This window comes from Globicephala melas, chromosome 15, assembly GCF_963455315.2.
Source record: "Globicephala melas chromosome 15, mGloMel1.2, whole genome shotgun sequence".
In the NCBI taxonomy this organism is placed as follows: Eukaryota; Metazoa; Chordata; class Mammalia; order Artiodactyla; family Delphinidae; genus Globicephala; species Globicephala melas.
In genome coordinates this window covers 56,681,444-56,704,711 of record NC_083328.1, presented here as the reverse complement: position 1 = coordinate 56,704,711, position 23,268 = coordinate 56,681,444, and the positions used below count along the sequence as shown (strand labels likewise).

Sequence of the window (23,268 nt, the reverse complement as noted above, 5' to 3'; positions counted from 1 at the left end):
GGATGTTTCCAAAGAGGTAAGTGAGGAGCCAGGATTATAGGAGTTTTTGTAAGAAAAACCAGGTAGTCAGCATCAATAGTTTACTGTTAATTAAAGAAAACCAGATATCTCGAGTTAATGAATTTAGCACTTTGCATGGGAACATGCAAGAGTCTGGGCTCATTGAAATCATTCCTTTGATATGCACCTTAACTATCTAGGGCCAGTATCCTGTTTTTTTCCATACTGAATCCCCTCAGGGTGAACATTCAGGGTGGCTTTAGTGGCTGATGGCTAGATGGACGCAACATCCTTTGTTTACTGATATGGCAGGCGACTTTCTTCGACCACAACTGGAAGGAACCAGCTCTTCTGTCTCAGTCATGGGTCCCTTTGTGTGCGTCCCTCTTTCTGCTTCAATTTTTTTTTTAAGTTTTATTGGAGGGACTTCTCTGGTGGTGCAGTGGTTAAGAATCCACCTGCCAATGCGGGGGACACGGGTTCGAGCCCTGGTCCAGGAAGATCCCACATGCTGTGGAGCAGCTAAGCCCATGTGCCACAACTACTGAGCCTGCACTCTAGAGCCCATGAGCCACAACTTGTGAGCCCACGTGCTGCAACTACTGAAGCCTGCATGCCTAGAGCCCGTGCTCCACAAGAGAAGCCACTGTAATGAAAAGCCCGTGCACTGCAACGGGGAGTGGCCCCTGCTCACCGCAACGAGAGAAATCCTGCATGCAGAAACGGAGACCCAATGTAGCCAAAACTAACTAACTAAATTTATTTAAAAAAATTCTTTTTATTTGAGTATAGTTGATTTAAAACATTGTGTTAGTTTCTGCTGTACAGCAAAGTGAATCAGTTATACATATATATATCTCCACTCTTTTTTAGATTCTTTTACCATATAGGTCATTACAGAGTATTGAGTAGAGTTCCCTGTGCCAAACAGTAGGTCCTTATTAGTTATCTATTTTATATATAGTACAGTGTATATGTCAATCCCAATCTCCCAATTTATCCCTCCCACCCTCCATTCCCCCCTGGTAACCATAAGTTTTTTTCTTACATCTGTGACTCTATTTCTATTTTGTAAATAAGTTCATTTGTAACATTTTTTTAGATTCCACATATAAGGGATATCATATATTTGTCCTTCTCTGACTTACTTCACTCAGTATGACAATCTCTAGGTCCATCCATGTTTCTGCAAATGGCATTATTTCATTCTTTTTTATGGCTGAGTAATATTCCATTGTATATATGTACCATATCTTCTTTATCCATTCCTCTGTCTGTGCCAACACACTTTATTTAGCAGTGTGACCTCAGGGAGCAGGAGTGAGGGATGCTAAGTGAAACAAGGAAACAGGGAAATCCAACACAAGAAAGCATGATCAAGATGGCCACCACTAAAGGTGATTCCTTAATCCTGTAGACCTCCTAAGAGGCTGCATGTACTGTGTCTTAGGACTGTTGCTCTGGGGATGAAAGGGAAACAGTTGTTCATTGGTTCTCATTCTCCATTGGTCAAAGTTTACCTCAAAGAGTGTTAAGTCCTTGGCACTTCTGGGTTGTGCATGCCTGGGTGCCAAGCAGATTTCCACAGTAGCCCACACTGCAGCATTAAAGAGAAGCCAGGAGCAGGTTCCAGGCTGCACCTGTGTGTTGAACTGTGCAGGGCTGTGCAGAACTGATCTAGGCAACAACTGCTGAATTAAGAGACAGGTGATCCCCAGAGGATCTGGAGTTATGCACAGAGGTGTCTGATACAAACTGTGTAAAGGGAGAGGGGCAGGGGAGAAGGGCAAAATAAATCAGGGAAGTTTCTTTTAATTAATTAATTAATTAATTTTTGGCTGCATTGGGTCTTCATTGCTGTGTGTGGGCTTTCTCTAGTTGCGGCGAGCAGGGGCTACTCTCTGTTGGGGTGCGCGGGCTTCTCATTGTGGTGGCTTCTCCTGTTGCAGAGTACGTGCTCTAGGCACGCAGGCTTCAGTAGTTGCAGCACGCGGGCTCAGTAGTTGTGGCTCATGGGCTCTAGAGCGGAGGCTTAGTAATTGTGGTGCGCGGGCTTAGCTGCTCCACGGCATGTAGGATCTTCCCCGACCAGGGCTTGAACTCGTGTCCCCTGCATTGGCAGATGGATTCTTAACCATCACACCACCAGGGAAGTCCCTAAATCAGGGAAGTTTGAAATGCTAACTGGCTGTTGGGTGATACTAAGCAATTATTGCCATATTGTTAACTTTTTGTGAGATAATGATATAGTTATTATGATTCTTCTGGACTTACCTTTCAGAAAATCATACTAAGGTCCTTATACATGAAATGATATGATACCTGGGATTTTCTTCATAATAATCCAGTTGGTAAAGGAAAGTGGATAAAGGCATAGCTGAAACAAGATTAACCATGAGTTATGTGCTGGTTTTAAAAATGTCCAGTAACTTTTCGATATTCCTCTCTTCAAAAGGTAGAACCTAACCCCTCCCACCCCCCACCCTGGATGTGGATGGGACTTAGTGACTCATTTCTAATGAATACAATGTAGTAGAAGTGATCTTGTATGTCTTCCAAGACTACATTATAAAAGCATTGCAACTTCCACCTTGCTGTCTCTCGGATCATTCATTCTGGGGGAAGCCAGCCACCATGCCATGATGACACACCAGCAGCTCTAGGAGAGGCCCAGGCCACAAGAAACTGGTGCCTCCTGCTAACACCTTACCAGCCATAGGTATGAGCCACCTTGAAATAGATCCTTTAGCCTCAGTTAAGGCTTCAGATGACTGTAGCCCAGGCCAACCATTTGCAGCCTCATGACAGAGCCTGAGCCAGAACCACCCAGTTAAGTCACTCCTGAAACCCTGACCCACAGAAATTGTGTGAGATAAAAATGTTTATTATTGGTTTAATTTGCTAGTTTGGGGCATAATTTGCTGCACAGCAGTGATCAACTAAAACAAGTTAATAATTGTTGAGGCTGGGTACTGGGTTCATCGTACTATTCCATTTTTGTGTATGTTTGATGTTTTCCATGATAAAAATTAAATATTGAATCTCTAAAAATTAAATATTGCATCATCATATAAATACTTTCCAGGTATGTTAAAGACTATCTGTAAAAAGCAAAAAATGCCTGGCAAATTATCATCTTTGTAACTTCAAGAAAGGAAAGGATTTTAAAAATATATATTTATTTATTTATTTGGCTGTGTTGGGTCATAGTTGCGGCATGCAAGATCTTTAGTTGCGGCATGCGGGATCTAGTTTCCTGACCAGGGACTGAACCTGGGCCCCCTGCATTGGGACCGCAGAGTCTTAACCACTGGACCACCAGGGAAGACCCAGGAAAGGATTTCTTAAACAAGACTCAAAAAGCACAGACTATAAAAATTGATAAATTAATCTACACTAAAAATAAGGACTCTTTATTGAGTGATACCATAAAGAAAGTGAAAATTTGAACAAAAATCTAGAAAATGGTATTTGTCACACATATAATGAAGAAAAGATTAGTATCTAAATATATCAATCAATAATAAAACTATAAACCAATAGAAAAATGGGCAAAGGATATGAACGCACAATTCAAAAAGTATATGAACGCACAATTCACCTAAATGACCAATAAACAAAAAAAGATTGATCGACCAATATCTGCAACTCTGTTTTGGTCACCACAGTAATTGACACCTCTTCTCCTAGCAGCTCTCAACAATGGCTGACTGGAGTTGGTGTATAAATACCCCCAAATACGCCAGTCCTGTTGCCTCCCTGGGGTTTGTGTCCTACACCATTTCCCAGAGTTTCCCTTGAAACCAGAAACTGGTTTGGTAAAGCACCCTGTGTTGACTTCCCTTCCCTTCCATGTCTCACTTCCCCACTCCCCTACCAGCTTCCTAGGATTACCTCCCACAGTAACCTTGAATACTCGCCTCAGGGCTTTCTTCTGAGGGAACCTAAGTTAATATAAAATGTTCAAGCTTCCTTGCCAGCATGAGACAAAGTCTGAACCCAGGCAACTCTGTGGGGAGTTTTTCCCACATGAAAAAAAACCTTTAGACTCCCTTGAAATGTATATGGAAGAAGGGCCCTGATGGTTTCAAGCCAGCCCTGCAGGTGGGGAAGCCCAGACCATGGCCTTAGGCAGAGGCTTCAAAGCTGCCCCATGGACATCCTGCAGGTCTGCTTTTTTTCTGTCTTCTTTGAATCTTGTCCATAATCCATACCCTTGGCCCTGACTTGCTGGGGTTCATAGCTAAACTCTCCCTGTTCCTTGAGCCACTTTTTATATGCTGATCTGGCTTTAGCCTGTTTAACTTGGTAAACACTGCAATCTGGGCAATACCTCTAGTCACAGGCCAGGCTTTTGGTCAGCTGGCTCTGTATACAGGGTTACCTGCTGCTCCTCACCCACCTTGGGGTTCCTGCCACAGTCACAGTACAAGTGAATGCAAGAACCACTTCGCTGTTAGGAATTCTGCATTACTGCCAGTGGCTTCTCAGATGATGGGAGCTGGTGCCAGTGGCTTAGCAGCAACATGAAACTTGGACCCCTGCATAGGCAACAGAGGCCTTGATCACAACCCTGGCAATAATCTGTATTATGGCCTTGGGCGAGCTCTAGAAATAGAGATGGTGTTTCTAGTGGCACCAGGACAGTGGACTTTGATGGGAGTCAGCTCGGAGAGGAGACGGCTTCTCTCTGAGCCAAAGCAGGAAATGAGGAAATGGACATCTTCCATGGATTTGCCATGTTGTCTCAATGCTAATATCTTCTGTTATGGCATTGGTTGTATGCAGGGGGACTTCCAAACTCTTGTTGCCTGTATAAGTTATTTATTGCCATGAGATAAATTACCCCCAAATTCAGTGGCTTACAAGAACAATTTACTATCCTCATGGTTCCTGTGGGTCAGAAATTTGAGGGCAGCTTGACTAGGCAATCCTGGTTTAGGGTCTTTCAAGAGGTCAGTTAAGATGTTGGCCAGGGCTTCCATCATTTGAAGACTTGATGGGGACTAAAAGATCCACTTCCATGTTGGCTCACACAGGTATCTGGCAAGTTTGTGCTGGCTCTTGATGGGAGGCCTCAGTTCCTCACCACCTGGGCTTCTCCACAGGCTGTTTGAGTGGCCTCATGATATGATGACTGGCTTTTTCCAAAGCAAGTGAAGAGAGAGGAAAAGAAGTGGGATGGTGGGGAGAGAGAGAGAGAGAGACTGACTATCCTTTGTATGGTTGCATTCTACCACATTCTATTTGTTAGAAGTGAGTCACTAAAACCTGGCCTACATTCTAGGAGAGGAATTAAACTTCAACTTATAAAGATAAAGGGAGTATCAAAGAATTTGTGGACATTTTTTAAAAGTACCACATTGCTTTTAGTTCAATAGCTAACTATAACTTGGATTATAAGGTCTTTTCCAGCTTCTATTTCTGACTAGTTACTCCATTTTTCTATTCTTTCCTTAAGTAATCAGTAAGGTACAAACCATCCGTTAGGAATATAGTATGGTCAACTCCTATTACTTTAATTAATAACTAGAACACTTATCTGCCCTTATTAGGAGGAAATCCTAGAATGTCTTCTTCTAGAATCCCTCTCTTTCAGTGAATTACCCAAGAAACCTGGGGCTTATTCAGTCTAAAGTGGCCAGTCCAGCTTCCAAACAAGTCAGCCAAGTCAGGGTTGTGCATCTAACTTGTGAAAAGTAAGTGTAGAGAAGACACTGATTGAGAAGCCATCCCACTCATCTCCAGGGAGGTGGCACGAAGGAATATTGTCAGTTGTGGAGATCATGAAAATACAATGGTCAGATCTCCTGCTGTGTGGAGTGTAACTGACTAGCAGCCCAACGGCCGCCAATCTGGCTCCACCACCACATTTGTGCTAATGTAGGCCTCTTCCTGTGAAATTCAGGGCCACTCCAACAGGAAACTTTGGCTCCAACACTCACCTTTGGCCTGGACAAGCCTTTCTTGGAACTGCACTGCAGTCTGAGACTCTTCTTAACCAGTCCTGCTTTCCCCCTTTCCTTCACAGCTGTCAGTTTTTTATTCCAGTCTGATTCCTCTTCCTGCCTTTTCCTGCTTCCTTTCTCTTTATCCTTCACAGATGTTTCTCCTAATAAGTCTCTTGAACTAATTCTGTTTTGGCATCTGTCTGTTTCTTGGTAGGCCTCCCAGGCATTCACAGTGCTGGAGCTGATTCCCACTGGCTTGTGGGAGCAGATTCTGTGCACCACCTTCCTAGCCCCACATTCAGTGACATCATGTTGGTAGCTTGAAATAGGTCATGATGGGAGTATTTACACTGTAGGAATCAACAAATGCTACACATGAAAGCTTTTTTTCCCCCTAGCAAGCTGGTTGTTAAACATTTATCAGTATATCTCTGGTATATACCCAACAGAAAGGTGTACGTATGTTCACCAAGTGACCTGTGCTAGATTCCTAGACTGTTCATAGTAGATAAATGAAAATAAATGACCTACTAGATACAACAATATGGATGAATCTCACAAACATAATGCTAAGTGAAAGCCAGTCACAAAAGCGTCCATACTGTAGCATTCCATTTACATAAAGTAAAAAACTGGCAAAACTAATCTATAGTGTAAGAAGTCAGAAGAGGAAATTCCCTGGTGTTCCAGTGGTTAGGACTCGGCACTTTCACTGTCAGGGCTGGGGTTCAATCCCTGGTTAGGGAACTCAGATCCCTCAAGCCGAGTGGTGCACCAAAAAAAAAAAATGTGTGTGTGTGTGTGTGTGTGTGTGTGTGTGTGTGTGTGTGTATGCCTAATTAGTTCTATGAAGGCAGGGATTTTTTAACACAATTTTTAAATTGTTGTGGTTAAAAAAAACACATATAATAAAATTTACCATCTTAACCATCTGTAAGTGCACAGTTCAGTAGTGTTAAGCATATTCACATTGTTGTACAACTGATGTCCAGAACTTTTTCATCTTGCAAAACTCAAACTCTATAACCATTAAACAACCACTGCCCACTTTCCCCTCCTCCCAGTTACCTCATGTAAGTAGAATCATACAGTATTTATCTTTTTGTTCACTTAGCATAATGTTTCTAAGGTTCATCCATGTTATAGCATGTGTCAAAATTTCTTTCCTTTTTAAGGCTGAATACTATTCTATTGTATCTATTTACCACATTTTGTTCATCCATTCATCCATTGATAGATGCTTGGGCTGCTTCCACCTCTTGGCTAATGTGAATAATGTTGCAATGAACATGGGTATGCAAATATCTCTTCAAGAGCCTGCTTTCAATTATTTTGGATATATATATATATATACACAAGTGATATTGCTGGATCATATGGTAATTCTATTTTTAATGTTTCCAGGAACTGCCAAACCATTTACCACAGTGGCTGTACAATTTTACACTCCCACTAACAGTGCACGGTGATTCCAATTTCTCCACATTCTTGCCATTTGTTATTCTGGATTTTGTTTGTTTGTTTATTTGTTTGATAGTAGCCATTCTAATGGACGTGAGGAAGAGCAGGGATTTTCTTTCATATGCTTTTTCACTGCTGCCTTCCCAGAGCCTAGGTCAATCTCTGGTACATAGTAGCCATTCAATGAGTATTAGTTGCATAAATGAATAAATTGAATGAGTTGACTTCATGTATAGGGTTGTGTAGTGGGCTGAACAGTGGTACCGCAAAAGATCTGTCCACATCCTTACCCAAGAACCCGTGAATGTTACCATAATTGGAAAAGGGTCTTTGTAGATAAAATTAATTAAGGATCTTGAGATGAAGAGGTCATCCTAGATTACCCAGGTGGGCCCTAAGTCTAATGACAAGTGTTCTTTTTTTTTTAAGGGAACTTTATTTTTATTTATTTATTTATTTACTTTTTGCTGCGTTGGGTCTTCCTTGCTGTGCGGGCTTTCTTTAGTTGCAGTGGAGCAGGGGCTACTCTTTGTTGTGGTGCGCAGGCTTCTCATTGTGGTGGCTTCTCTTGTTGCAGAGCATTGGCTCTAGGCGCATGGGCTTCAGTAGTTGTGGCATGTGGGCTTCAGTAGTTGTGGCTCACGGGCTCTAGAGCGCAGGCTCAGTAGTTGTGGCTCATGGGCTTAGTTGCTCCACGGCATGTGGGATCTTCCCGGACCAGTGTTCGGACCCGTGTCCCCTGCATCCTGCATTGGCAGGTGGATTTTTAACCACTGCGCTACCAGGGAAGCCCGACAAGTGTTCTTATAAGAGAGATACGCACAGAAGAAGACAACACAGAGGAGAAGGCAATGTGATGACAAAGATTGGAGTGATGTGGTCACAAGCCACAGAGGACAAGGAATGCCAACAGCCAGCAGAAGCTAGAACAGTCAAGGAAGCATTCTCCCCTGAAATCTCCAGAGGGAATGCAGCCCTGCTGAAACCAGAACTGTGAGAGAATAAATTCTTGTTGTTTTATGCCACCAAGATTTTGGTAATTTGTTACAACACTCACAGAAAACTAATACAGGCTGTTACCCATAATTCTGAGAAGTTTTAATCAAAAAGGATGGCTTCGGGTGTGGGGTGGGAGGATGAAAGAAATAGATGAGGGAGATTAAGAGGGACAAACTTCCAGTTACTAAATAAATGTCACAGGTATGAAATGTACAGTGTGGGGAATACAGTCAATAATAATGTAATATCTTTATGGTGACAGATGGTAACTAGACATCATGGTGATCATTTTAGAAGGTATAGAAATACTAATCACTATGTTATAGCTAATGATACTGAGTTATATACTTGAAAGTTGCTAAGAGAGGAAATCTTAGATGTTCTCACCAACAAAAAAAGAAATGGTAATTATGTGATGGGATGGAGGTGTTAGCTAATACTATGGTGGTAATAATTTTGCAATATAAGTGTATCAAATCAACATGTTGTACACCTTAAACTTACATGATGTTATATGTCAATTCTATCCCAATAAAGCTGGAGAAAAAAAAAAGAAATACTGAGCACTATGTTGTACGCTAGGAGCTAACAGTGTTGTGGGTCAATTATACTTGAAAAACAAACAAACAAATAAACACACTTACAGAAAAAGAGATCAGATTTGTGGTTATCAGAGGTGGAGGTTGTGGGGTGGGGGAATTGGATGAAGGTGGTCAAAAGGTACAAACTTCCAGGTATAAGATAAATAAGTGCTGGGATGTAATATACATCATGATTAATATAATAAACTCTCTTGTATGTTATATGAAAATTGTTAAGAGGGTATATCCTAAGAGTTCTTATTATAAGGAAAAATATTTTTCTATTTCTTTAATTTTATATCTGTATGAGATGATAGATGTTCACTAAATTTATTGTGATAATCATTTCATGATGTATGGAAGTCAAATCATTATGCTGTATACCTTAAACTTATACAATGCTGTATGTTAATCATATCTCAATAAAATTGGGGAAAAATGGCTTTAGTTTGGGAAGCTCTAATTTGAAGTCATTCTTCATGGGTGTACTATTTAGCAAGGCCAGTTGTCTTTTAATGTTATTATTGTTTTCATAACATCTAATCTATGTACAGGAGAAGGCTTTTAGTTTTCTATCATAGAAATTTGGGGAAAGGGGCATGCATCCAGCTCATCCAATAGAAATTTCAAGTCCTCTGCCTTTAAATTGGTTATGTCTTCCCAAGACTGGGTTTTGTCCCTTGAGCTGATGTAAAGGTCACTTCCTATATTTGTGAGGCTTGTCTATGGGGGCCATAGGGGCTCTGCCATAGCTCAGGGGGCTAATTCTGCATTCCCAGGTCCAGGATCCCTAAATACTTTCCCTTAGAGCCTGCCAAAGAGTATTGGGATCTTATGTTTGTAAGTTAACCTATCCCTCACATGGGAGCTGCAACCCAATAAGCTTCATTCCTACATAGAACCCTCCCAGTTGTGATTGTTCCAAAGTTTCAGGATCAGCCTTTTTCACAGGCAATATAGTACCTTACCTGTTAGGTGAGATCCTGACACATGTAATCAGGGAATTACTTCATTTCATGTATACTAAAAGCATAAGAAGACCTTTGGCATACTAAAATATGTTGATGTTTCAAACAGTTCAGAGAAAGGTCTTTTGATGCTTAGGGAAGGTCAGACAGCTGATCAGATAGATCTTACCAGGGAAGCATTCATCCTTGCTATATAGTGCTCAATAAATATTCGTTGTATGTAGTAAACTGCTGGTACCCCTCCCAAATTTCCTTTACTGGATCCTTCTTACTACTGTGAGTGATGGCTGCTAAATCCTGGCCCTTTTGCCTCAAGGTGGGATCAACTCTATGGTACAATTCATGCTCCACAGCTCTCCATAAGATCAGGCTGAAGCTCCAAATAAGACCACATCTTATCAGCTACCTTCCCTGCCCTATCCTGCTTCCTTTATTGCCTTTCTCCTAAGAGTACTCTCCCAATGAATTATGCACTCAAATCCTGTTTCAGGGTCTGCTCCTAGGGAAACAGACCTAAGACACTGCATGCATAAAAAAATATAAAAATTCATCCATGTCCATGACCTGGAGACAATGTTATAATGCAAGTAAAGATATAGAAAATGATGACATGAAATCAGAGAGAGCAGAAGGGCCACACGGAGAGAATGCTTTTCTTGAGTGAAAAAAACAAAAAACCAAAAAACCGGCAGAGGCAACTTCAAACCATCTTAGTAGCAAATGTCCCTGGCCATGCTGTTAGTAAGAACTATGTTATTTAGAGTCTGGACTTAGAACAGTTCCAGATCAAAGGCTAAGAATTCTTTGCTGTTGGCATTAATGTTTCTGGGACCTGGAGGTGGCTGCTTTGATAAGGACTAGTGGAGAAACAGGTGGCATGGGATTTCAGGTAGAACAGCCACAGTACCTTGGTGATAAGGAATAAGGAGTCCAACAGAAGTGCTTCCAGAGCTGCAGTGATCCCTTTCGTAAGGAGTGACTGGATATTATACCAGAACCCACTTAGTATTATATACAGATGACTAGCTATACATGATATTTGTATACATAATTATACAGCCATTCTTGATCAATTCTTAATCAAGTTTACCTCACAAGACTTGTTCTTGGTGGAAGCAAGTTACACAGTATTCTGGTAATCTATTGCTGTGTAACAAATTTAGTGCCTTAAAAAGTACACTTATTTATTTTGCTCGTATACCTGTAATTTGGGGTGGGTTCAGCAGAGGTGATACCCCTCTGCTTCATGAATGTCTGGGGCCTCAACTTGGAAGACTTGAATGGCTGTGGGCTGGCTTCCTCACAGCATGGCAGTCTTAGAGTAGCTAGACTTCTTTTAAGGCAGCTGGATTTCCCCAGTGCAAGTGTTCCAAGACACTCAGGAGGAAGCTGCAAAACTTCCTATGACCTAGACTCAAAAGTCTCAACACATCACTTCCATCATAGTCTACTGGTTAAACAAATCATTAAAGCCACCACAGATTCAAGGAGTGGGGGGATTAGTCCCCACCTCCCCACATAAATAGTGTAAAAGAATTTGTAGCCATCTTTAATGCACCATACAGAAACAGAAAGTGTAGTGGACTCTGACAACAACAGTAAAGGAGAAAGAAAATATCAATACTTCCCGTCACAAGAAAAGATTTTGTTTTTTAAGGACAAGATAATTTGAGCATGTTTGAAGGCTAAGGAAAAAGAATCAGAGAAGGGAGTAGGTTAAAGAAGTAAGAAAAAGAATGTTTGCTGCAGCAAGTTTTGAGAGCTTTGGAGAGCAGCCATACTGCTGCTGTGTAGATGCGAGCCATTTCCTGTTCACCTCAGGTGTTGGTAAAGTCACGTGAAACTTCACAGCCTGAGCTCAGTTTTGCTCTGGGCAGTGGTGGAATAGGCTGGTTCCACTTCTGGCCTGGAGGAGCAGTGCTTCCTGAGGCCAGGGCATGGCTCCATGTCAGCCTGTCCCATGGTAGGGCCATGTCTTCCATTTTCCTGTCTCATCCTGCACATCGCCATGTAGGAAACTGTAGCAAAACATAACCTGCAAACCAGAATGCCAGTGCTAGGGCCTAGGCTGAACAACGGGTTTCACGTAGGAATAGGAGGGATGTGTGGGTGGAGAGCTGGCTGTTGTGCAGTTCAGCTTCAGCAGGCTTAAGGGGATGCAGAATGAAGAAGGTCAGGACCTGGGTATGAGGTACATCGTAGAATTTTAGAATTCTGTGCTCTGTGAAGAGAAGCTTCACAGGTACATGAGGGCTTTTCTTTGTTTCCCACGGACTGCAAGGTGCCCAAACTATGAGATAGCTGCCATGGGAATATTCATCCCACCACAAGGCTTATGTCAATGTTCTGGTTATCTATTGGTGAGTAACAAACCTCTCTAAAACTTGGAGGCTTAAAACAGCAGCCAGTTTATAATTTCTCAGGATTTTGGATAAGGCATAGTAGGAAAGACTTCTCTCTGTTCTACATAATGTGGAACGGCTGAGATGGCTGGAACAATGGCTTCTTCCCTCAGTGACTTTGTCCCTCAGCTGGGATGGGTCCACCAGGTTCTTGTGTCTGGGATCTCAGTTCTTGGTGATAACTGGGTTCCTACTTTTCCTCCATGTGGTCTCTCTGCAGCAAGGTGGAAGAGCAGCTGCAGCTCAGGACTATCAAGAGCTCAAAATCAAGATTGCTAGGTTGTTCTTAAAGGCTCAGAACTGGAACTGGCACATCATCACTTGCCCCACATTCTTCTTCAGTTAAATCGAGTCACAGGTCTGTCCAGATTCCAGGGTCAGGGACCACACAAGGTTGTACTGCCAGGAGGCATGTTTCACTGGGGGGCACCAAAGTAACAAACTACCTGACAAGAAGGGCTCCAGGAGCAGAACTGTGTATGAGGGGGGGAGAGGGGGGATGCTCCAGTTCCTAATTTTATGCTGCCCTTTCTTCAGAGATGATTGGAGGGCAAATAGCGGGGAGCAAGGTAACCTCAAACTTCCTGTACAGGATTAAAGGTGTGTGGTCTGGTCTGCTACTTAATCAGCCTGTATCAAGGGAGGCGCACTGTGTCTTCAGTTCTAGGCATTTATTGAGCATAGCCAATGCGCTAGGTTCTTAACACAGGTGTTACTTCGTTAACCCTATACTACAGAGGACAAAGCAGAAGCTCAAAGGCAGCACTGCTACAGTACCGCACTTAGCGTCACACGACGACGCTGACTCCTAGGCCCTTTCTGCCCCGCAGCGAGAGTTGGGGTAGAGCGATGACCGGCGCCGGGGTCTTCGGGACCGCAGCGCTCAACTCTGCTGGCTTGGTTAGCAGAGGGACCGGATCCGAGGCAGCGAACGGGAAAAGCGTGCTTCAGGACCGCTACGCAGGGTCTGCCTCGCCGGGCTAAGGGATAAAACTAGAGCACTAGCGCGCTTCGTTAGAGGTCGGAAAGGCCTCGCCTTATCCCAGGATCCGCGTTAGAGGTCTGCCTCCAGGGCCGCGTGCACCGCCCACGCACGCATGCGCCGACCCCTCGTCCCGCGCAGCTCCGGCCCCGCCCTCAGGACTGACCGCCCGAGCCACCGTCCGCACAGCCCCGCCCCGCACGGCCAGGGGAAGGAGAGCCGGTTGTGCCCTGTGGTGTGCGCGCGCGCGCGTGTTTGTGTGTGTGTGAGTGTGTTTGTGTGTGTGTGTGTGTGTGTGTGTGTGTGTGTGTGTGTGTATGTATATGTGTTCGTGGGGCACCGTCTCAGCCCCGGGAAGATGGTGGCGGCGGCGGCGGCGACTGAGGCGAGGCTGAGGAGGAGGACGGTGGCGACGCCAGCGCCCGGGAGCAGGAACAGCAGGCAGTGCCGGGACTGGGACGCGACCAGGGCTGGGAGGCCAGGGCTGGGGACCCGGCTGCGCCTCCCACGGCGGCGGCGGCGGCTGCTGCTGTTGCTGCTGCTCCCGCTGCTGCTGCTGCTTCCCTGGGCGGCTGAGGCCGCGGCGGCAGCGACGGCGGTGTCGGGCTCAGCCTCAGCAGAGGCCAAGGAATGCGACCGGCCCTGTGTCAACGGCGGCCGCTGCAATCCTGGCACTGGCCAGTGCGTCTGCCCCGCCGGCTGGGTGGGCGAGCAATGCCAGCACTGCGGGGGCCGCTTCAGGTGAGTGGTGTGGGGGGGTGTCGGAGGGTAGGGCTCAGCCAGAGGCCGAGGCTTAAGGGCCGCTCGAGACGGCCCCAGGCCGGAGGCGGCTGCCCGACAGAAAGTGGGGGGGATAGGGCCGCCCCATGGTGTTTGAGGACCATTTGCTTCCTGGGAGGTCATCGTCTCTGGCCTGGGGTCTTCCTGTAAGAGAAGTTGAAAAGGTTCGAGGCAAGGGTGGGGGCACCCCAAAGGGGTTTGGGCGCGGCGGACTACATGGGACGAAAGCTTAGGATCCCGAAGAGTTTCAAAGCCAGTCTCTGAAACTGGGCCTCTTTTGGAAAAACGAGGTATAAAAGAAAAGGTGAGAGAGCCAGTCTTCCTTAAACATTTTTTGGAACATTCCCTCGTTCTCTAGAGCCTGATGAGTTCCTGGACTGATTGGAGATGTGGGGTACTCCGAAGAAACAGGGCCCTGGGAGAGCTTCGTTGTCTGGAGATAGAAGGGAAAAGGGTAGGATTGTGAGATATTAGAGATAGAAGAACCATCGGTTATTGGCTAAAGGAAAGTGAAGAAACTAGCCTTTGGAAGCTCACTGGAGGAGGCGGATTGGAACAAGGTCTGTCATGGAGAGGGCATCGAAGGAGGTTCCTGTTTGCCCTGGTTTCTGGAGAATATGGAGTTCTGAGTTGGCCTGGTTCAGGGCAGTACCTCTTGGAGAGATCACTCATTAATTAATTAGTAGTTAACTATTGTTTGCTTTAGTTGTGCAAGGATTTCTGGATAATACAAACAAATAGATTAGCCAGACTTTGGCCTAGTCCACAAGGAGTTTGGAATATAGCTAGAGAAAGATTTGTACATAGATAACCATAATCATAAGGGCTACAGAGTCATTCATGCTTTTGGCAGATATTTACTGAATTTTTTTGATGTCAGATAGGGAAGAGTGGGGAAATATGAAGAACAAGACAGGCAGGGTCCCTGCTCTCATAGATCTTACATTCTAGTGGGGAGACAGACAAGAAGTAAATAAATAAGTGAAAGAAAAGAACAAATAATTTTAGGTAATGGTAAGTGCTGTCAAGAAGGTAAGTCAGGATGGCCTGATAGACAATTATAACCAGTTGGTAACTTTAGGAGAAGGCACTCATTTGAAGTGACATTTGATCTGAGACCTGAATGAGGTAAGGGAGAACCTGTGGGAATTCAGGGGCAGAGAGGGTGTGACTAGCTGAGAGGGTACAAGGGATATTTTGAGGAGGAGGTGACGTTGGATTTGAGTACTTGAGGATAGTAGGATTTGGAAGTGTGGCACTGGGAAAAAAATTTCAGATGGAACAAAGGATGCAAACAAAATTGTGGAGACCAGAAAGTAAAGTATTGCTAGTGCCAGGGTATATAGAAGAGAATTGCGAGAGAGAAGTTTGGAACCGTAGAATTATAGACTCACGTAATGTCAGATCTTCAAGGGAACACGGAGAACGTTGAAGAGCTGAGCTCTTTGTCGTTATGGAGAAAGCAAGTGATTTCAAGACTAGTGTACTGTAGGACCAGCCTTGTACCTTTACTTAGGGTTCTGGGTAATGTGGTTCTGGTTTATGAACTACATTAATCTACACAAACTTGTTGAGGGCTACTCTGGGTTGGGTTATGAGATTACAGTGGTTAACGAGACAGACACAGTCCTGCTCTTACGGAGCTTACATCCTAGCTTGGGAACAGTAATCAATTTCTTATGATTTTTCTTAAAGCTATGGAAGTGAATAGGAGGGGGCAAACGGAGGACTTGATTTAGTTTGGAAAGGTAAGGTTAGTGTCTGAATAAGTGGCTTTTGAGTTGAGATCTGAAGGGTGAAATGCCACCACCTACATGGGAGGTGGGGTGCTGAGGGTCCAGTACGTACAGAGGCTTGGAGATGAGAGGGATCATGGCAGGATGGATAGAAAGCCAGGTGGCTGGAGCAGAGAGAGCAAAGGGGAGCAAGACTGGTGAGATAGGAGCCAGGCCTTGTGGAGCCCTGTTGGTTGGGTTGAGAATTTTGACCTTTAGCCTGTGAGCAGTAGAATAGCATAGTTCATCTTGTTTTCATGACATTACAGGCTTTTAGATTGGCGCCAGAGCAGGAATGGCCTTTGAAGATGGGGCCAGACCATTTTGAATTTGAGGAACTTCCACGATCAAGTGAATGGATGGTTGGGTCAGAGGAGAGTTCTTCAAGTTCTGAAAATCTGGGATGCCTTAGTAGACCGTGGGGGCCCACAGGGTGGGGAGGGATATATATAGCTAGATCAGTCTGTCTAATGTTCAGAGAAGGTGGACTCACTTTAAGCATGAGAGATGGTGGGCAACTAGATTGGAGCTGTTGACATGGGTCAGGACAGCAGTAACGAGAACTTGAGATAAGCTGTGGGAATGGAGGCAGGGTTAGGTGCTCGGTAGTATTGTAGAGGTGAATGACAGATCTTTCTTTGAAACTGGCTTGCTCTTGGGAAGAGAGAGGGGGATGGTGAAGGAAAGAAAACTAGATCCTATCTTAGTTGATTGAGAGGACGGTGTTACCATTAACAGACACAGGGACACAGGAGGAGCAGATTTGAGATGTTTAATTTTGCACATACTGAGATTGGAGTGTTTACAGGGTTTCTACCTTGTGGGACAGGTGTAAGTATTGGAGTCATCTACATATAGAGAAAGCAGGTCCAAGTGTTCACGTGGACAGTCCAGAGGATTGGAGAAAAGCTACTTGTTAGGGGGAACATCCAGTCCTGACACTGGTTGTCTCAAATGGCGTCATCCGTGAGTGAAGGGGCACCCCTGGTTGTTGTGGACACTCCACTTGAGCCAGTTCCAGCTGGTGTCAGTGCTCTTTCCTGGGCAAAGAGTTATGACCTTTATTCTGATAATTTCATTATATTTTGTGGGATTCTGGAATTTGCATTTTAAAAAAAGGAAAGTAAGGGACTTCCCTGGTGGTGCAGTGGTAAAGAATCCACCTTCCAATGCAGGGGACGCAGGTTCGATCCCTGGTCAGGGAACTAAGATTCCCCCATGCCACTGGCAACTAAGCCCACACCACAACTACTGAGCTCGCAAACCTCAACTAGAGAGCCCGCATGCCGCAAACTACAGAGCCCACGCGCTCTGGAACCTGCACACCACAACTAGAGAGAGAAAACCCACACACCACAACTAGAGTGAAGCCCGTGTGCCCAACAAAAGATCCCACATGCCTCAGCCAAGATCCTGCATGCTGCAACTAAGACCCGATGCAGCCAAAGATAAATAAATAATAAATCTTAAAAAAAAAGAAGCAATATTTTAAAAAAGTGAAAGTAAGAGGAACTTACATTTCTAGGCTTTAAAAAAAACCTTTCATTAAATTTTTAGTTGTAGGATTTTTTAGGGGAAGAGTGAAATGTTGGTTTTTATTATGTGTTGGTATAGGTCTTGATTTAACTTACAAACCTCTTTGTTATTAAACTTCGAGACATTAGAATGAATACCTTTCTGGTTTGGGTCAGCATTAGGTTGGTGTGATTTTTAAGCCTTTTAGTTCCATAAATCCTGTGTTACAATTGCTGTTATAAGGTCCTTTTTATTAATTGAAAGGAATGTAGGATAATAAGAGGGTTAGATTTCACTAAAGTTATCATACTGAGTCCATACTACATGCCACGGACTGGATCAGGCATTTTCATGTATATTGTGCCATTTAATCTTCAGGACAACTCTGAGGGTGTTGTTTACAATTTGGATTATTGTGTGGTTATAGTTAGAAAATCACTTAATTTTTTTTCCAAATATAAGATACTATAGAAATGATTAATTACAGAGGATAAAGTTAATGGTGTCAGTTTAATAAAAATAACTATGAAATCTTTGGTGGATGATTTCTAAAGCAATGCCACTTCCATTCATTTTTATGTGATTCAGTAATCATGTTTTTCTACTTGTGATATCACCATCGAAACTTTTGTTTGGAGGATAAATATATCACATTAAGTTAGAAAATAAAGATGTTAAGCTCATTTATGAAATTAATACGCATTTAATTCTTTTAAGTTCCTGTATACAACTTCTGGGAGGTTAGAATACAATAACCTGCTGAATTAGAGCCTTATAGTTGCCCATGATATTAATACTGTCTATAGAAGAAAAAGAAAGGCATTTATTCAGCATCTGTTTTGTGCACAGCACATTGCAGTAATAGTAGTAGTAATAGTTGCAGCAGTAGCTGCTTCCATTTTTCTAGCATTTCTCCATTTTTTCCAGGTGTTGTGTCAAGGGCCTTTTAGAAATTATTCTTTTTAATCCTTAGAGTGAAGTTATTCCCATTTCACAGTTGGGTAAACCGAAGCTTGGAGATACAGAGTAACTTGCCCAAGGTTACACAACTTGTGAAAAATTGAGATCTGAACTCAGGCCTTGTCTAATTCCCAAACATATGCTTTCCTTTATACCATTTGGCCTCTCATTTTTTCTGAGTCGAGTCATCCTTTATGGACATTATTTGGAAGGGCTGACATAATCCCAACACTCTGAGAAACAAAGGAGGGAAAATAGGTTTGTTACAATAGGAAAGCTAGCATAAAAAACAAAAATCTTAATTTACTTGAATCTGTCTGGCTACTGGCCTGAGGACATAAATATGTTTTTCTAACTAGTGAAGTGAAAATTCTGGAAAATAAAATTTGATATAAGAAGGTAAAATAAATACTTATTTTGCTTACAGTAATTACTAAGAAGTATTAACCTGAAGCCCTAAATTTATGTTCATGAATCAAATTTAGACTTGTCTGTTTTTCCCAGTAGAATATAAGCTCCATGAGGCAGGAATTTTTATCTGTTTTGCTCACTGTTATATTCCCAGAGCCTAGAGCAGTGGCTGAGACATAGTGCTCAATAACTAGCGTTGAATGAAGGAATGAAGTTCTGCTATATATTCTTTATGACTTAAAAAAAGTCATCTGTACCTATATGACTGCCGTGTTTGTCTTTTGTCCTTTTATTTCTCCTGAATTTCATTGTCTTGTCTTCCACTGTTTGCTGGGCATCTTTCTTGGGATGTTGTGCTGTCCACCTCATACTAAGCCACATCGAAGACCAAACTTCTTATCCTCATTGAAAAAAATAGTGTTTTCCTTTGTACTTCCTTATTTCAGTAGCAAATTCTACTTTAGATAACCAAAGGTCAAAACTTAGGAGTAATCTTTTGCTCCTTCTGTTTGTTCTCCCTTCTCTAAAGTCTTAGAAATGTGTTCCTTTCCATTTTTCCTGCTGCCATCCTAGTGCACCTGGCCCTTCACCTTATTGCTGACCTGCCTCTGTTGCACCCTGGCTGGTTTCTTGCACCTCCAGAATACATTCTACCCTGTGTCATATAATCCCCTGAGAACATGTATCACTGTCTTGCTCAGAAACCTTCCTAACATACAGAGGGACCTAGGGCCAGATCATTAAACTCCATACCAAGGAGTTTGGGCCTTATCCTCTTGTTTTGTTTTTGTATTTTATTATTTTATTTATTTTGGCCGTGCTGCACAGCTTGCAGGATCTTAATTCCCTGACCAGGGTTTGAACCCGTGCCCTGAAAGCACAGAGTCCTAACCACTGGACCACCAGGGAATTCCCTGTTTTGTTTTTTGATTGAAATACAATTTATGTACAATATTATGTTAGTTTCAGGTGTACTACATAGTGATCTGACATTTGCGTACATTATGAAATGATCACCATGATAAGTTTAGTAACTATCTGTTCCCATACAAAATTACTGTAGTATTATTGACCATATTCCTTATGCTGTATATTACATCCCTGTGGCTTATTTATTTTATAATTGGCTGTTTGTAACTCTTAATCCCCTTCACCTATTTTACCCCTACCTGGGCCTTATCCTCTTGGAATTGATAACATGGTCTAAATTACTGACTTTTTAATACCGAATCTCCCAATGTTCCAATCATGTTGGGCACATGATCCAAACCCTGTTACCGCGGGCAGTAGTTTTAACTTGTTTCTTTGATACTGCATAACTGGGATTGCCAATTTTCAGCTCAGGATCAGGCTGTTCTCACTGCCCTGTACTTTAGCTCTTTTTATCTAGTTTCACATTCAGAGGCTCATTAATTGTCACTCTATTTGTAAATTGTATTGGATACAATTTCTATCAAAGTTCTTTTAGTGACAGATGCCCAACTCAGACAAGCTTAAGAGAAAAAAATGGGAGAGATTTATTGGTTTATGTGACAGAAAAGTCCAGGGGATATTGTTGCCTTCATATGTGGGTAGATCCAGGTGACCAGTTGGTCTCTCTCCTCTCTTTACTGGCCTCACTTTCAGGCAGGCTCTCTTCATGTGATGTCTCCAGGAGCTAAATCACACTGGAAAAGAGTAACTTTTCCTTAGGAGCGTGTAACAGATAAGGAAGAGTGAGAGTCTCGCTGGTTGGTCCCTTGTCCTTTACTGAAGCAGTCACTGTGGCTAGTGTCCTGGGAATGTTCTGACTGATTAGACCTGAGTTGAGTACCTCTCTGGAGCTGGGGGATGAGGGTCCAACTTCATAGATGGAAGGACTGAGAAAGGGGAAGGAAAACGGAAAACACGCTGTCACCAGAAAGTGGGGCCAGTACCGGGCGGGTGAGGACAGTGACATCGCTGCCTATTCTTAGAACCTGCTGTTTGGTGAATACTCAGTAAGTGTTGATGATGAAAATTGGGAATGGTCTGGAAAATATCGTATCATGCTGGTCCCCCAGTTTATCAGAAATTCACTCCATGAGGGACCCACTATGTGGAATGTTGAGGTTACTGCAGTGAAGACTGTTCTGTGTTGAGAGCCAAGTCATTGAATGGCAGTTATTCATCCCTTGATATGTGACAGGGAAAAAAGAGAGGATTATGGGAAGAATCAACAAAATATGTGCTTATGTTGTGTGAATTTATGTTATTTTGGGTGGAAACTTTATATAAAATACATAACAGATCTTTCAAGCTTTTGGCTGATTACTGGAAGAGTTTACTTAGATGAAAAGGTAAAAATATGTTTATTGAGTAAAAAGAAAAATTTAGCATGAATGTCTTAATATAATTGCCTAATATGTTTGAAAGCAGGTATCTGACATTTAAACTTTACCTCTGTGAAAGGTTCCCAAGATAGGCAAATGCATTTTATTTACTACAGTATAGAAGACAGATAAATATATAAGAAAAAAGCAGAGTATGTTTATGATCAAAACAGTTTTTACTAATTGTGATTAACTTATTTAATAAATTTGTAGGTTATCTTTATCTTGAGAATTAAATATAGAAGTAGGTACCTGTTAGCGTGGTTGAACAGAAATCATATTGGTTTTTCTCTTTAAATACAATCTTGTTCCTAAAACTGAAATGAAACTGTGGTTGTACTTTCCCTAATGATTGTATCTAGAAATTCATCAGCCACTAACCTATTATGAAACTTATTTCTCATTTATACTCTTTACTATTTTCTGTGATTTCCCAAATGCATGATGGCAAAACTGCCTCTTATTCATATGTTATATACTAATCTAATCCTTCGTTTTGTTGCTTTCTTCCATTTTTCCTTTTCTCCCTATACTTTCAAACTGGCCCTTTATTGTTAGCCTGACTTTTTCTAATTTTTCCTCCTTAGGGTGAATTTCTTTTATTTACCTTGCTTTTTTTCTTTCTCCTCCTTTTATTGATGTCATATCCCTTTAACTGCTTTTCTTTTAACACCTGAGACCGTGGTTTGATTTCATCCTTTCAGGTTTTAATTCTTTAAGTTTTCTGTTTTTTCAAGTACATTTTTTTTTCTTTTTTTTTTTTCAAGTACATTTTGAGTGAAGCTTAATTCAGGCTATTTATTAACGTGTTTACTTATCTAGAATTCTCTTTCACTTATAGAAGTCAATTTTAGTTATGGCTGAATTGCCTCTTTATTGTTTTAGAATTTGACATTAACGGTGTACAGTTATTAAGTTGAATGAATTTTCCAATTAATTCCTCTTGGTACTTTTTACATTCTAATTAAGGATTTTCTAATTTGTTTATTAATAAGCCTATAAGCATTAGAGGCTGAAATTGTGTCAGGTGCTGTTAAGGGACACAAAAGTAACCTCTTGACCAGTGTTTCCTATATTTTTTGATTCACAAATCCTTTCACAAAAATGTATAATCTTGTGGACTACCTTAATTACACATTAAAAAATGTATCCTATTTTTGATAAGGTGATTTTAAATAGTAAAAAGTAACTTCCTATTAAACATTATAACATACATTTTGAATACAGTTTGTAATGATATTCATAATATAAAAAGAAAAATTTCTTTTCCCTCTTTAACATGTATTTTAAATTAATTGAGTAAGGAGAAGCATTATTTATACACAAATAAAAAGTGACATTTAGTTTGGGGATCGAATATATATTAAAATAGAGATTGTATTTGGCTCTGCTTTATACTATAGAAATAGACAACTTTCCTGTCCTCATGTTTGTTATTCATGCATTTGTGCTTTAAAAATTATTTCTTAGAATTTTTTTGTGTTTTGTTTCTAAATGATAAAAAGATAGTGGTTTTCAGCTGTATGTAAGCATTCCTTTGCAAATAGCATACTTCCTGTGTGGATGGTTTTTCAAAATTGAATGAAAAGGCCAAACTGGCTGTAATTGTCACTTAATTTTCCCCTTTCACATTGGTTTTTGAAATACTGGAGACATCTTGCAAAGTTATACAAGGATTTTTCTTTTTTCTCCCATATCTCTTCCCTCTTGCGTCTCCCTCCCTCCCACCCTCCCTATCCCACCCCTCTGGGTGCTCACAAAGCACCGAGCTGATCTCCCTGTGCTATGCAGCTGCTTCCCACTAGCTATCTATTTTACGTTTGGTGGTGTATATATGCCCATGCCACTCTCTCACTTTGTCACAGCTTACCCTTCCAAGCCCTCCCCATATCCTCAAGTCCATCCCTAGTAGGTCTGTGTCTTTATTTCTGTCTTACCCCTAGGTTCTTCATGACATTTCTTTTTCTTAGATTCCATATATATGTGTTAGCATACGGTATTTGTCTTTCTCTTCCTGACTTACTTCACTCTGTATGACAGACTCTAGGTCCATCCACCTCACTACAAATAACTCAATTTCGTTTCTTTTTATGGCTGAGTAATATTCCATTGTATATATGTGCCACATCTTC

The 23,268-nt window shown here is 42.1% G+C and overlaps 1 protein-coding gene across 3 annotated transcripts in view; it reads left to right on the top strand.

The window, feature by feature from the left end:
* The first annotated feature begins 13,611 nt into the window (after window positions 1-13,611).
* The window catches only part of ATRN (attractin), a 172,207-nt gene continuing 162,550 nt past the window's right edge, over window positions 13,612-23,268 (top strand). For 2 of the 3 annotated variants that reach the window (XM_070043803.1, XM_030847509.2), the window contains exon 1: window positions 13,612-14,085. In XM_070043803.1, coding sequence (XP_069899904.1) covers window positions 13,703-14,085 — 383 coding nt within the window. In that variant the 5' untranslated portion in view covers window positions 13,612-13,702. The remainder of the gene's footprint in view (window positions 14,086-23,268) is intronic. The other variant, XM_030847508.3, reaches the window with a different exon arrangement.